This window comes from Gymnodraco acuticeps, unplaced genomic scaffold (assembly GCF_902827175.1).
Source record: "Gymnodraco acuticeps unplaced genomic scaffold, fGymAcu1.1, whole genome shotgun sequence".
NCBI classification, from domain to species: Eukaryota; Metazoa; Chordata; class Actinopteri; order Perciformes; family Bathydraconidae; genus Gymnodraco; species Gymnodraco acuticeps.
In genome coordinates this window covers 446,376-460,307 of record NW_022990990.1, presented here as the reverse complement: position 1 = coordinate 460,307, position 13,932 = coordinate 446,376, and the positions used below count along the sequence as shown (strand labels likewise).

Genomic DNA, 13,932 nt, shown 5'->3' with positions numbered 1-13,932 from the left:
CATTTGAAATCTGAGAACACATTCTTTTATTAAGAGTATTGTGGGGGAAACTTCTGTGTAGCAATGCAGTGGGAGTCACTCATGAAGGAGACACGGGATGAGCAAGAGCTTTAATGTCAAACACTGATGGTTTATTTAGGAGGTTCGGCCGGAGGATTCACATCACAAGTCAGAGTCAGAGGTTCTGACTTCACGGGAGAGTTGCCACATCAATTCTGGAGCGCCTCTCTCTCGTTAGCCCATTTAACTGGTTTCACAGAGAGTAATCAACATATTTGAGAAGATAGCCTAAACAGCTGGGAACACTGAGTTACTTGAGACACTTGTGGTCTTGAAGATTTCACACCTTGGAGTCCACAAACACCAAGAAGGAAGTGTCCCAGTGTACCCACAACAATAAACCATCTGTGGCCAGGGTTGCCCGGTCACAGAATGGGAACAACAACATTATGGCTGAAGCAGCCCATTTCCTTAAGGGAGATAACAGACGTCAGGGTTGGTCATACACGTCAAAGGGCAAAAAGGTTAGATATCTAGGAGTCCAGGAGAATTATTCCCTAACAAGTACAATAATGACTCTAGGAGCGAGGTTAAATTGGGGCAGACACATAGGCAAACTCTCAAGTTTTAAGCCTTGCACCTCTTCAACAATGTATCTTTACAAAAGATGGGTTCAATGTGTTCGGCTCTAGAAAACGCTGCTGAATATCAAATCAAGAAGAAAAGTCAATTTAGCATGTTGATAAAAGTATAGTATGTGAAGAAATATAATGGAAAAAGTAATAATATGTTTAAAACACCACAAAACATCTTAGTATAGTATATCTAAAAAGTCACCATTTATTATGTGAAAAATGAAAAAGTCCTTTTAAAGGGTGAACAAAAACATATAGTCATAGTATAGTTTATGTTAAATAAATGATTTAAACTCTTTGGCGTTTAGCTTATTTGTCAAACTGTTTTAATTAGATTAAAGCTGAACATAGACATTCAAAGCTCTAGATGTTTCCTTGAGTAGTAAAAACATTTTGGAGAATGCACTCTTTAGCTTTCTTGGAGAGAGTTAGAGTAAATATTGAGATTCACTTCTCGTCTCTTAAACATGAAGCTACCCTGTCACCAATTAGCTTAGCTCAGCATAATGACAGCATTTAGGGGGGAGAGCATCAGAACATAATCTGCATTCCAGATCATCCAAACATTTGTTATCTTTCCCTTTGTTCCCCCTCCTGACCAGTACATAATAACTGAGACAAATGTTTAAATTGTAGCAGTCTGAAACCTTATTCATGCTAAACTCTTTTTTTTAATACAGTAAAGCAGCCAACTCAACTGCAGCTCATGGAAAAACCGCAACAAAAAGTTAAAGTTGTTTTAAATTTTATTTGTATATGTACACAATTTACAGTGTTTGCACACAATAGGAAAGGGGAGAATGCTGAGACAAAAAAGTGGATCATTTCAACTTGCCAGTCATACCAACAACAGTTTATCTTGAACGTACATACATCAAAGAAATGTGAAAAGTAATTCAACACAATTACTGTTCTGATAGAGATTGACATCCAACAACCAGAGCCTGAGTCTATGACTGTTCTATCTTTGACCAAAGCCTCATGGGAAAATATTTACTTTACATGTAATCTTCAAACAGAAATGAATATTCACAAGCGTCTTTTAAAAATGAAGCTAAAACGACAACACATCTGACAGGTCAGTGAGTGGTGAGGCTGGGGTGAAGAGGTTTGACTCGAACATGGCGGGACAGTCCGAGCCGCAGACCCTGACCCGGAGACCTCACTGCTGGACTCGAAGACGAAGGACCTCTACCAACTTGAGCTGGGAGAGAAGAAAGGTAACAATAGCGTTTCATTCATCTAAACCTACTCTAGAAACCTACTAAGCTTCAATAAGTTTTACAGATCAGATTGTTAAAAGAAAGGTCATACGAGGTACTTATCCATGGAAGTTACACAACAGTGTTGTTGATACAGAGTTGGAGTTTATCCACACGTCACTACAGTGGGTAATGTTTTCATGAAGCATTGAACAGTGCTGCCAAATATGACACAGGAAAAAAAGAAAAGACTCTTAACCCTTTCTTTGCCATTATATAAAAATAGTGTTGCTACAAAAGTATAAATGAGGCTTACTAATAAGACAACTCAGATCTGAAGCTACTCAGGAATCTGCTGCCAACGTGCAATAACAAAGACAACATTAATAGAATCAAACCCTTTTTTTGTTGTATTTTATTAGAGTATAAAAAGAAATGCCTTTAAAATAGGAAGCAAGCAACACTAGCTTCTTAACCTGAATTGATAATAGACTATAATCAATTTAAGTTTGCATTCTTATACCATTTTGTACAATAATTATAATGAAAGTTCAAACAAACTAAAACTTACAGCTGATTAATAACGGTATCTAACTTGAGTTTTTATTATATCAAAAACCTGTTGAAATGCTTCTGTTATTTTTATTACGCATCGGCAGCCAGGAATGCTTCTTTCACAACTTCGCCGTCTTTGAAAGACTTCATGTGTTTCTCAAGAACGTGACTGACACGATAAGATGCTATGGTAGCAGCCTTGCTCTTGTTGTTGACCTGGTGAAAATGGACTGCTGTGCATTTAGCTCTCCTCTCAGGCCCCTCCCCTTTTGGAGCGTAGGGCAGAATTGAGGGAATTCCGTCTCGTAGCGTTTGTGCACTGTTTTGAAATGCCGCTCCTAAATTACCCTTCTTCGATAAAGCCACGCTCGCATTGCAGATGAGACAGATGGACTTTGAATTGGAATAGATACAAAAATAATCATCCTCCCACTCGGAGTGAACATTATATATGTTTTGCTTCTGCCATAATTGCGGTCTTGTGTGTGTGCGGACTGTCACTCCTGTTGACACGGACAACGTTAGCGAACTAGTGCACTGCCCACCAGCCACGCCCCGACACATGGGGTCACGCCGGCCAATCACAAAGCTTTGATGCGTTCAAGGGCATTATTCTGCCACAGGAAGATTATGTTATAGGACGTTAACGATAAAACAGAATATTGTTGTTCTATTTTTAGACACATCTCGCGATCGACTGGGAATCTCCCCGCGATCGACCGGTCGATCGGGATCGACTGGTTGGGCACCCCTGGTATAGGTGGTCATTTGAGTAGGTCCCAGAATAAACATTTATGTTAAATGGTTATAATTGAGGTTATATTCAAGTATGTATCTGTAAATAAAAAAATAAAAAGCCTAAGTCTGAAAAAAGTTATTTACAAAACATTTTACAAATCTGGTATACTGTGGGTGTTCACCTGGTGGGGTCCACTTGGGTATTTTGCCCCCTGCTGGGCTCAGAGGCAACGCAGGTTTCGCTGTGAAAACTGTGGACGATGAAGGAGGTCTTTTGGGTGCAGCTTGAGCTGTTGGAGGACTCCTCACTGGTGTGGAAACTGCTGTGAGACAAAGTAGTTCTAATAAATAATACGAATAAGTAAAACAACAGTCAAGAAAGCAGATTTTTTTTAATGAACTTCAAGAACGTACCTGCTGCCGGTGATTTAGACTTTGGTGGATTTGATGGTAGCTTTTCTTTTTTAGAGGCAGAAGGTGGTTTGGTCTTCTCGTACTTGGTAGCTTTCTCCTTTTTTGATTTGCTTATTTTCTTCACTGTGAATTCCTCCTCGTCGCTCTCAGCTGGTTCACTGAAGTCTTCATCACTCTCTGAATCTGGAAAGGTTTTTTTGTTAATAGTTGTTTAAAAAATGTAAATCAAGTACTAAAAGAGAGGGGCGGCAGGGTAACAACCTGGTGTCAGTTTGGGTTTATATTCTTCATCGTCATCTGCAAGCGTTTTCTTCTGCGCCTGAGCGGCTTTAGAGGCAGACTTTCTCTGTCTCGATAGGACCGCTGACTCCCTCTCTGATGTGATATCATCCAGGTCTAAAGATAAAATAAATAAATAAAAGCATTAAGCCTTCATACCACTTATCAAACAATATTACATTCAATGTATTTGGGCAGCATGTGGAAATTAAATGTGCAATAACAGAAAGAAAAGAAGGGAAATGTACCCAAAAGGACGCTGCAGTTGGAAAGGTGCAAAGAGGACGGATCAATGTTTTCATCGACTGGAACTTGAACCTTGACATCTCCTTAAGAGATATAACATTCATTTAAGTTGACGACTCTTCAAAAATAGACAATTGGATTAATTTTGTCAGAGCTTTATCATACCTTTACTGGTGTCCGACTGTTCTTTTATCCCATCTGCATTATTGAGCAAGGACAATGTAATGGCTGCTTCTAGATCCCGTTCAAGCAGCTTCACATCTAATGGTCTTCTGTGAAGAACAGAATTAACGTCAGGAAGATTATAGTGTCAGGATGTTTTTCAGATTTGTTCTCAAATATCTTAAATAACAAACTGATTAATTATTTTTTTACTTTACATTTTGAAGACTTATCCCAAAGGGAAAAAAAAGAAAATAACACAAAGTCATCCCAATAAAATGTTACCCTCTGAAATGAGTTGTTTTAACTACACACTACTGTTTATCCACTAGAGTGAGAGCTTTAATCCAAAGCACATACCTCAGGTGAACTACGCCACATTATGTGTATGTAGGCTATTGTTGACGACAATTTGAATCAAATTACATGAAACAATCTTTATTTGGATAAACTTGAAGTATTGCTAGCTCTCTCTGCACGTCTCTTTCTGAATTTGTGGTATTCAAATGAACAAAGACATCATTACGTTATCATTCATTTAACTTGTAGACTGAGAGTGCATTCAATGTTATTTATGCTAAACAACAGACTTCATTTATTCACAAAAATCTAAAAAGGAATTTCAATGTTTCTCCCATTCCAAGTAATAATAAGTCATCTTGTGTTCCACATTATGTCCCATTATCTAGTCTTTACTGTACCTGCTCTTCGGGCTCTGTGTGGATGGTGAGTCGGACTCCTGACTGGAGGGCTTGCTCGATGATTTCATGTGCTCCTGTCTCACCTCCTCCCTGGCCTTTTTCCTGGGTGGAGCCTGAGCAAAATCCTCATCTGTCACAACATTAAGACAGAACAATTAGATATGTTAGGTGGGAGAAGCAGAGCTGAAGCCGATAACATTACATAATGATGTCATGATTTGTAATTGTTAATGCAAAAATGCTGTTTACAGCCTCTCAACAGGGGACATGTTCTTCTTCCAAATGATCAACGTTTTAATCTAGAAAATGATGATGATTCATCAATAATGAAAATATGTATTAGTTTCAGCCCTGTTATATTTACCTCTTCATACAGTATGAGCTGTCATTGCTCTTCTCCTTGTACGTGTTGCAGGCAGTAAACCCATAAGATATTAGGGTAAATAAAACCTTATTAAGTGTTCGGTTGGATGTCTGGTCAATATTGCTAAAACAATTGTCTCTCTACTTAGTTTTGTTTAAATGTATGAGTTTGCTTACCAAGATCCTGTTACTGCCCCCTAACTGAATATGGGAAATCTGAAGCTCAAACATGTTGCTATTGCAAATGGAATAATAAAGAAAACCTGTCCAACAGTTATCCGTTCAACCTAACTTTTCCATTTTACATGATGGTGTGAATATCTTGAAAATTACAATGCATTTGAGGAGTAAAAGGCCAATGATTTCTTACCATCATCAACGGCATTTGCTTCAGAGTAATTCACAACTTTTGTTTTCCTGTGTGTCAAGGATAAACAACGAGTTAGCGTTAATGAACATTAACAACATCAGACGAGCAAAGAGTTAGGTTTCTAAAAAGGTCTTCACAAACCTTGGTGGTCGGTCCATTGTTTGTTTATCCAGTTTACATTAACCACGTCAACGCTGGGTTAGCTGCTTCTGAAACACAAGCTAATGTTAGTTAGCCTTACCTAGCTTTAATTGTTTCAAATGCTAACGGTACATTCACCGAGTGAATTGTGTCTTCTAGTACTGATATAGCTAACCAGCATGTTAGTTTTGTTACAGAGCAGCCAAGTGAAGCGCTTATTATTTTCAACTTCCCGCCTGAACCGAGCAGAAGTGACGTTGTGTTGACTAATTTGACGAATACCGGTAGCAGATTCGTTTATTAAAATACATGTATATGTGTCTCTTGTAGCCCTTAAAAAATAGGACTAAAGCAGGAAATGATTATCAGTAGGAGGTTTGATATCGAACATTTATAAATATACAAGTGGCACTTATTCCATATTTTTCTGAAAATCTGTCGAATGTGCTTCTGATAAATACCCTGTAGTGCATACTGTATTATTGTTTTATTGCGATGGAGCTGTGCTCAATCTGGTTAGTATTATTCTGTTTTGGGATATTTTGACGTTTTCATAGTATAATATGGGGTCTTAATTATAGTTGTGCGCTAGTAATGATATCATAAATGTACTGTGTTGTGGCTGTGAACATCATGGCTAGCTTAAATGTATAAAAGTAGAGCACCTGGGTTCATTATAGGCCTACGGTCGATCCCATACAGTTACAGTCATGTTCATATTAATAAAATAAGTCATAGTGAAGAATGACACAACACGTATTGGGAATTTATTGTACTGCTGAGTACAAATAAACACAATGCAGATAGCTTATCTAAAAAGCCATTTTAATTTGCTTTAAACAACTCAACATGTAAACAGATACACATTATGTGACAAATGTAAACAATGCCTTCAATACACAAACTGTCCAGCAGAGAGCACACAACAGTGTATGTATTGGACATTTTCGTTCACATTGCTTTAATTACCCTATTTAAAGGAATTTTATAAAAACTGTGTTTTATGGTATCCGTTCATGTAAAAAAAACTAAAACAGAAGTCAGCTGATTTCAACTGTCACATATCAGTATCTGCTGATATGTGATCATGTTTAGCTTTGATTATGTACATATCAAACCCATTAGACTCTAGTATTTATACCAAAAAATGACTAGTGAGGACAACATCCGCTACCTACCACCTGCTGTCTGCTTCCTGTTCTTCTGAATAAATATTTCCTCTTGCCATAAAAACACATTTGAGGACAGAGTGTAAGGTAATTACTCATTACAAACACTTCAGTACCAGGCTGCCAAACCTAAGTTTGCATGAGTGAACATGTAGGAGTGTGTGGGACTAGACTCAAAACAATAAACATATTTTTGGGATTTAAAAAAAGAAATGATTCATGTTCATTATTCAACAAATATTAGGGGTTTAGAGGAATACTATAGAGTAGACAGAGGACACAAATATCTAAAGTCATTGTCATATTCATGTAAATACTTCTGTCTTGTCCTTTCTTGTGTGCAGATTTAAACAACTTCACAACTATATGCTGGTATTAATGTTAAATGTCCCCCCCTATACTTACCATGGCAAGTCCCATTTTGATTTGACCCATTAGCTTTGCTTTATTGTATACCTCACACATTTTACATATTTCTGAATAAAAAAATTAATTTCTATTTTCATTTATTCTATATTTATATTTATTGTGTTTCTCCATGCACCAATACACAAAATCAAATTTCTTGTTAAAACCTACTTGGCAATAAAGCAGATACTGGTGTAATGATGAAAACCGTTGACTTTATGGAAACCTTTCTGTGTCTCTGTTTGCAGGCCATGTCTGTGTCACCTCTGCCCATGAGTGAATTGAGCCAGCAGTCCAGCAGATGGCAGCAGGAGTCTGACGCTCCAGGACTTCAGATCACAGAGGTACAGACTGTGACCTGCTGGTTGACATGAACATGACATGTCTACAACCTCCCAGTCGCCCACTCTCAGGGCGGAAGCAATCCCGGCTCCCTCTGAAGTGCAGCAAAAAGGGAAATCGCTCCGTTTTTACTGCACGTCTAAGAGAGCAGCAGCTTCCTAAGGGTTGTCATTTTCCAGTTTGTGAGTGGGTGGCTGTCGGCTGCGGTTTGTCACTTAGTGGACCTGGACTGAGACGTTTTAAAGGGTGTGATGGTCCGTGACAAGGGAGGAAGACGTGGGGCCAAAGGGCCCTGTGGTCACACATTCCTCAACTCCTCCAGCGCTGCCTACAGCCATGACCAAAATATCAGATCCAGTCATGCAAACACTGTGGTCACAACATCATGCTTTCACACATAAAGATGTTTATATTGTGTTCTTGACAATAATAATGCTGATAAAAGTAACCTCTTTACTTATGGTAATCATTTGATGACAATCCCATTTATCTGGTACATGCACCTCTTTTTTCTGTTAGTACAGGAAAGGATTTATAGTTATATTGTTAGAGGGAAAGTTGCAACACCTCCACTCATACTGTATGTTCCCAAACAAAGGCACACGGAGAACAGAGTGTAGTGCATATAAATGTTTCACTTAACTAAAAGTAGAAATTCCCTCCTAGTATATGACTGGTAACAAAACGTACTGAAAGTTGTGCCAAGTTAAAAATATTTAGGTATGTGATGTTAAATGTTTAACATAAGTAAAGTGTGTTCCTACATTTGTACTCAGTGGTGCACAAATATTCACTTTGGATGCTTTAAATCACCAAAGTATAAAAATAATGAGGTAATTGAGGTCTTTTGGGACTGAAATGTTTGTAATATCGTCTTTTAAATTGTGCTGTGTATAAGACAACACTTTATTGGAGAGCTTACTTGTCTTTTTCTAAACTTATTTTACTAGAATTGTTTATATATTTCTTTTTAACCTATATTTGGGTATGCATATTTGTTTCTAATCCCAATAGCTATCTATATATTAAGGACATATTTATAAAAGTTAGTGACCCTCAAATCATCCCATAATAAGTAATAAAACACACATTTTCCACCTCATCTTAATTGCTTTGAATTATATCCACCTGTTTCATGATATTTAACAAAACAATTACAGTCATTTGTATCTGTCCCCGGCAGCATTACCAGACTATTTTTGAATTAGACAACCAGCTGGTTTTACTGGCCTGGCAGTCATGAGGTCATCAGTGGTCTTCATTTGAGTTTGTTAGTTGGAAGTGGTCAGGAGGCAGTTTTCCCCCTCAACCACTGACTGACTGCCATCATTATGCAGCATCTCAGAGTGGCACTTTGTGTGGCGCTCTCTCAGTCCAGCGCCGTTGTCCTTGTATGGTTGTTCCGAAGGCGGAGACTGCACTGTTGTTATTTACATTCCACGCAGAGCAAAGAAAAAATAGCTTGGTTCTTTAGTAGTGAGATATTTTAGGTGAGATGCAATAGCTTGCCATGACTAAGATTCTGTAAAGTGATAAAAGTACCAAAAATAGTTCCACTTTTCTACTCATAAACTGTTGTGATGCAGAAAGCTGGATGTATTTTGAGTCGTTCATAAAGGCAGAATGCTCTGTCAATGAGAGTATTCATTGCCATTCTGCAGTTATTTACATGTCTTAGACTAAATATGTCTCTCTGAGTTCCTACGTTTTTCGGATATCCGGCGACGTTGCAGTGTCAATGTGGTGTTGTTATTGTACCCTAGAAATGGCCTTGGACCAGTGGCAACCGCAGCACAACCACAGCAGCCGCGGCTTCAGCCAGCGGACCAGAGTGGGCAGACAGATCTGTCAATCAGTGGCTTCCGGAGTTTGTTTTTTAAGACCCTGTCTTCTTAAGTGCATGCTTTCGCTGACTTTTTTTTTTGGAGTACACACGCGGCAGCCACAAAGCTAATTGCAAAGAAGATGAGGGACCGGAGAGGAACAATCACAAAGAGATTTCAGTGTGGGCTTGTGACTGCACAAACTTTAAAAAATCTATTATGGAAGATAAAGCAAAACCCACAGTAATAAAGAAAGTGATATAAGTTAAGACCTTTGCACAAGTAATTCTGGTTGTTTAACCTAGTGCAGGTGACTGACATAGGGTGTCCTAGTCTTAGTGAGTGTTAGTCTGTCACATTTAAAAGTATTTCGAGTATGCTAGAGCAAAGGTTGCCCACCTTTTTGTGACCCCTCATCACAGGTTATGGTCTTTTGCTGTGTTCATGTCCTTTTGGATGGATGGGAGTACGATTTTATTGTTAATGACCTGAGAGCAAGCGCGTCATCAAGACAGCTGTAAGACTACAGAACCGAGCATGTGAGTGGTAAAATACTGTGACAATAAAAACTCTTATCAGTTAAATGTAGGTTTAATGGATTTAAACAAGGCTTTTTGGCAGATAGTTCACGTCCATGTTTGTTTGGTTTTCCCACATTTTTATATTATTAAGTTGGAGCTTTTAGAAAATGTTATTCATTGGATTTGTCAAAAAATGTTTAACAACCACATCCCTAACCAAACTCAACTGCTGAGTTGAATTGTGGGCGATGTTGGTGTCCATTTCTGACAAGGAAGAGAATGCATGGGATAATAAAAACAATATATAATCAGCTTTGAGATGATGATTCTTTAAAAAAAAACGTTCTACTGTTTGTCAGACAAGCTGTAAGACTTGTTCTGCTCTAGAGTAGAGGAAAGCCATAGGAAGAAAAAGAAAAAGACTTGTATGTGCTGAATCATCATGACAAGATGTTTTTTAGATTCTCTAATGGCAATTCCAGGCCCTGGATCAGGAATCTGCTGTATGATCATATGTGTTGACAAGACAGCAGGGATATAAAAAGCATCAAAGGGCGGGCCATAATTCAACGCTGCCAGTTTTACGCCGTGACACCATTCGAAATAGCATTTGTAACCCAGCATTGTTTCCTGCACTCCAGCGTGGCACTTGAAGGGCACACGGTGAGCAGTCTCATTAGGACGACCTTTTAACGGAGAGGTCACAGGCAAAAGGACACAAGCACATGAAACCTCTGTGACTTATGTGTCGTCATGCTTGGGATGCACGGCGCTCACTGCTGCCTCATTCGTTGATGGATCAGCTGTATCAAATTCTCTGTTGTGCATTTCCCACGCCGTACTGTGCACAAAACACACGGCCATCTTTGATAACCAATCAGTGTGCACATACTTCTGGCAGCAGCAGTGCACTTACTGTAGCCTAGTTTCCCCACAAGGAATGGTACTCCTTAATGAAGGAGTGTCAGATAGTTAAAAATAGTCACAAGTTTTAATGTAAATTCTAGAAGAGATCAGTTGGTAAGCAAATAAATAGACACTTATTTGAATATGTTGCTCTGTCTCAGTGGCCCATTATGAACCAAATGATGCCCTGAGGTTATTTTACCTATATATTCCACTGAGACACATTATAGCTGCAATGCAGGGGATGACACAGTTGTTTTACTTACTACATGTTTAGTTAAGCATATGGACAGCACATAATGCATCAGATGGAGCTAATGTGGTTTATGTTAAGTCATTAAACTCTTCTTGCAAATAGATGTACCACTCACAAGTTGTATTCAAAGTGAAGTAACATTGATCCCGATCACATGCCAGCGTTCCAGTGCTGCAATGCAGTGAGTTATCTCCCCTCACACAGGCCCTGGTGTCCTAACATCTGTTTGACACCAGAGGGCGATGTCCACATGTGAGAGGGATGGGTTCAGGTGCAGCAGAGAAATCCGTCCGATCTGGACCTTTTCTGTAGTTCTGACCATCATCCAAAATGAAAACGTGCTGTACAACCTTCGCTAAAACTCCATGCTGTGTTGCCTTCATCAGGGGGGTGTCTGATGCTGTTTTCCTTCATACAGTCCATTCATCAGTCAGAATTACAAATAATATACTAAATAAAATATTGGCTCAGAATATCTATATTATTTTTAGGTATATAGTATACTCATATCTTGTTTATTTTATTGTCAGTGTATACATTTAAGTACAAATGTAAAAATATGAATGTAAAAAGGCTTGCTGTAAGACATAAACCTTACGTTTGTCTCATTTTCAAAAATGAGAGAAAAACTTGTATTATTTTTTATATTTATATTTGAGATGTATAAGTTAAAGCACAACAGAAATGAACTAAACTAAACTTAATAATCATAAGTATGAGAACAATTATTTAACAACCAACTTTCTTACATTATTTTGATAGGTAAAGTGTGGTTTAAGCTACAATTTATGTTATAATATAATTTGGATCACTAGTCATGAGATCTGTAACCTGAGCGATGATCTAAACTAGAGAAAGTAATATCCTGGGCGTACCAAAAAAGGCAGGTTGTCATGGTGTCATTATCTCTATCTAATCTCAATTGGTCACTTTGTGCAAGGTCATTTGAGTTCCATGCTACATTGTACCAGAAGCAGCTGAATGGAATTAACTGGTTATTCATTTTATTATTTACACCTCTCAATTGTCTGAGGTGCCTTTTGACCTGGTAAAGAACATTGCTACTACAGTAGGTCTGTTTTCCTAGTGACATGCTTTTGGGTCTCAGACCTGAGAGTGTATTGCAAAAGTAAAGAAAATGTTGTTTGAAATCTTGTGTTGCTGTAAAAAGACCAAGAAAGCGGTCCTGGGTTAACCACAACTGATTCTTCTAGATCCTTCTTGAATATCATTTTGCTCTCCAGGAGAGGCAGGAGCTTTGATCAACTCCTTGTGGGTTTAGATTTCATCCAGCAGGGGCCGTGACAAAAATAAATGATCTGCTCTTTGTTGTGCTGGCCGAATGACAGCAGCTCTGTCCAGGATGACTCACTCTCTCAGCAGCGTGCCATTCCTGACGCTCTGCTCTACCCATCAGCCAAATTGCCTTGATCCTCCGCTCATTGCCGCCTCTCGCCCACCCTCACTGTGGAGCAAGGTGGTCGCATCCTCAGGCCTGGCGGCACTCTTTACATCCCATAGGGGTGAGAACGTGCAAAGCAGTGAGCAAATGTGTTGAGAGAATTCCTCACATTCTCCTGCTCGGTCCCGGTGGCCTGGCTCGGTGTTGGGTTCCTGGGAGAGAGGGAAGAGGAGCCAGGGGGAATCGGCTGCCGACTCAGCAGCTGACACCTCCTCTGATCTCTATCTCTTCCTACAGCCATAAACCAAACTGTCCAGCCTCATGGCGGCCACGTAAACACAGTTTTCCTCGTGGACTCGAGGAAAGACGGCTGCCCGTTTTTGCCTTGGAGGAGTCGTTGGGTATGGTCGAGGATGTGGCACTGACCAAGCCTCAGCCTCCATGTCCACATATTTGGTACAATGGAGATGAAATACAAGATAAACACACAATTACATACAATTTCAGAACCAGCTTTTGTAATTATTTTTGATAATTTGGAGAAGTGTGGTTCAAGCTACCATTTAAGTTATAATACCATGTTGATCACTAGTCATGAGATCTGTAACATGAGCAATGGCCTAAACTAGAAAAGTAAACAGAGTTTTCCTCGTGGACTCGAGGAAAGACGGCTGCCAGTTTTTGCCTTGAAGGAGACGTTTGGTATGGTCGAGGATGTGGCACTGACCACACCTCAGCCTCCATGTCCACATATTCTACGTTTAGCTTGATGAAAAACAAGCTAAACGTAGAAGACTTTTAAGAAAAGTAGAGCTCCCTTAAGTCTACGAGTCTTATACACTATCAGATTGATAACAAATACATTATCCACAGAAATGTGATGTAATGGGTTTTTGTTTGTTTGTAGACTAATGGTTTTCTTGGAGCCTGAATCAATTGGCCAAAAATCTGCTCTGTAAAATTGTAGTTTTTTAGGGCGAAAGGTTTTGTAAACGGACAACCCTGCTGAGCTCGCACTCACAGCTCATCGCGAAACACTCCAGAAACCATTTGATCATGTCTTGTTAGACACTCTTTTCCACATCTTTCAGCTCTCTTGGGATGCAATGTGATTACTGAGCTTAAATGGAGATCAATGGTCATGATGGGAAGCTTTCACCATCATTCAGAGTGCATGGTTATCCACGGCTGTTAGTTGTAGCATTTTTTTCATACCCTCCAAATATAGGTAGTCATTTTGTGGTTTGAATGTTGTAGTGAGATTGGAAGTTACTTTCATTGATGTCAGGGGGAACATGT

At 39.1% G+C, this 13,932-nt stretch overlaps 1 protein-coding gene and 1 long non-coding RNA gene across 4 annotated transcripts; one reads left to right on the top strand and one right to left on the bottom strand.

The window, feature by feature from the left end:
- Window positions 1–1,363: 1,363 nt before the first annotated feature.
- rad51ap1 (RAD51 associated protein 1) lies at window positions 1,364–6,064 on the bottom strand. Of its 3 annotated transcripts, XM_034235870.1 has the most exons (10): window positions 5,982–6,018; window positions 5,807–5,874; window positions 5,666–5,712; window positions 4,933–5,062; window positions 4,235–4,341; window positions 4,072–4,152; window positions 3,806–3,940; window positions 3,545–3,727; window positions 3,313–3,453; window positions 1,364–1,839 (listed from the first exon to the last, which is right to left on the bottom strand). In XM_034235870.1, exons 2-10 carry the CDS (start codon window positions 5,821–5,823, stop codon window positions 1,715–1,717), a joined length of 966 nt encoding a protein of 321 aa, XP_034091761.1. In that variant the 5' UTR covers window positions 5,824–5,874; window positions 5,982–6,018; the 3' UTR covers window positions 1,364–1,714. The 3 variants fall into 3 exon arrangements, with proteins under 3 accessions (XP_034091761.1, XP_034091762.1, XP_034091763.1); XM_034235871.1 differs by having other exon boundaries at window positions 3,313–3,450; window positions 5,807–6,064; XM_034235872.1 differs by having other exon boundaries at window positions 4,235–4,338; window positions 5,807–6,064.
- A 201-nt stretch (window positions 6,065–6,265) lies between these two features.
- On the top strand, window positions 6,266–8,181 carry LOC117559185. Its single transcript, XR_004570934.1, has 2 exons — window positions 6,266–6,321; window positions 7,632–8,181. It is a non-coding gene; the product is annotated as an uncharacterized LOC117559185 (long non-coding RNA).
- Window positions 8,182–13,932: the final 5,751 nt, after the last annotated feature.

Excerpts from the sequence above, each read along its gene's own strand:
- rad51ap1 (XM_034235870.1), bottom strand. Across the intron at positions 4,153-4,234 it reads ACAGTCGGACACCAGTAAAG|GAGATGTCAAGGTTCAAGTT; the intron begins GTATGATAAAGC and ends ATATCTCTTAAG. Across the intron at positions 1,840-3,312 it reads ACCCAAGTGGACCCCACCAG|CTCAAGTTGGTAGAGGTCCT; the intron begins GTGAACACCCAC and ends CTTCTCTCCCAG.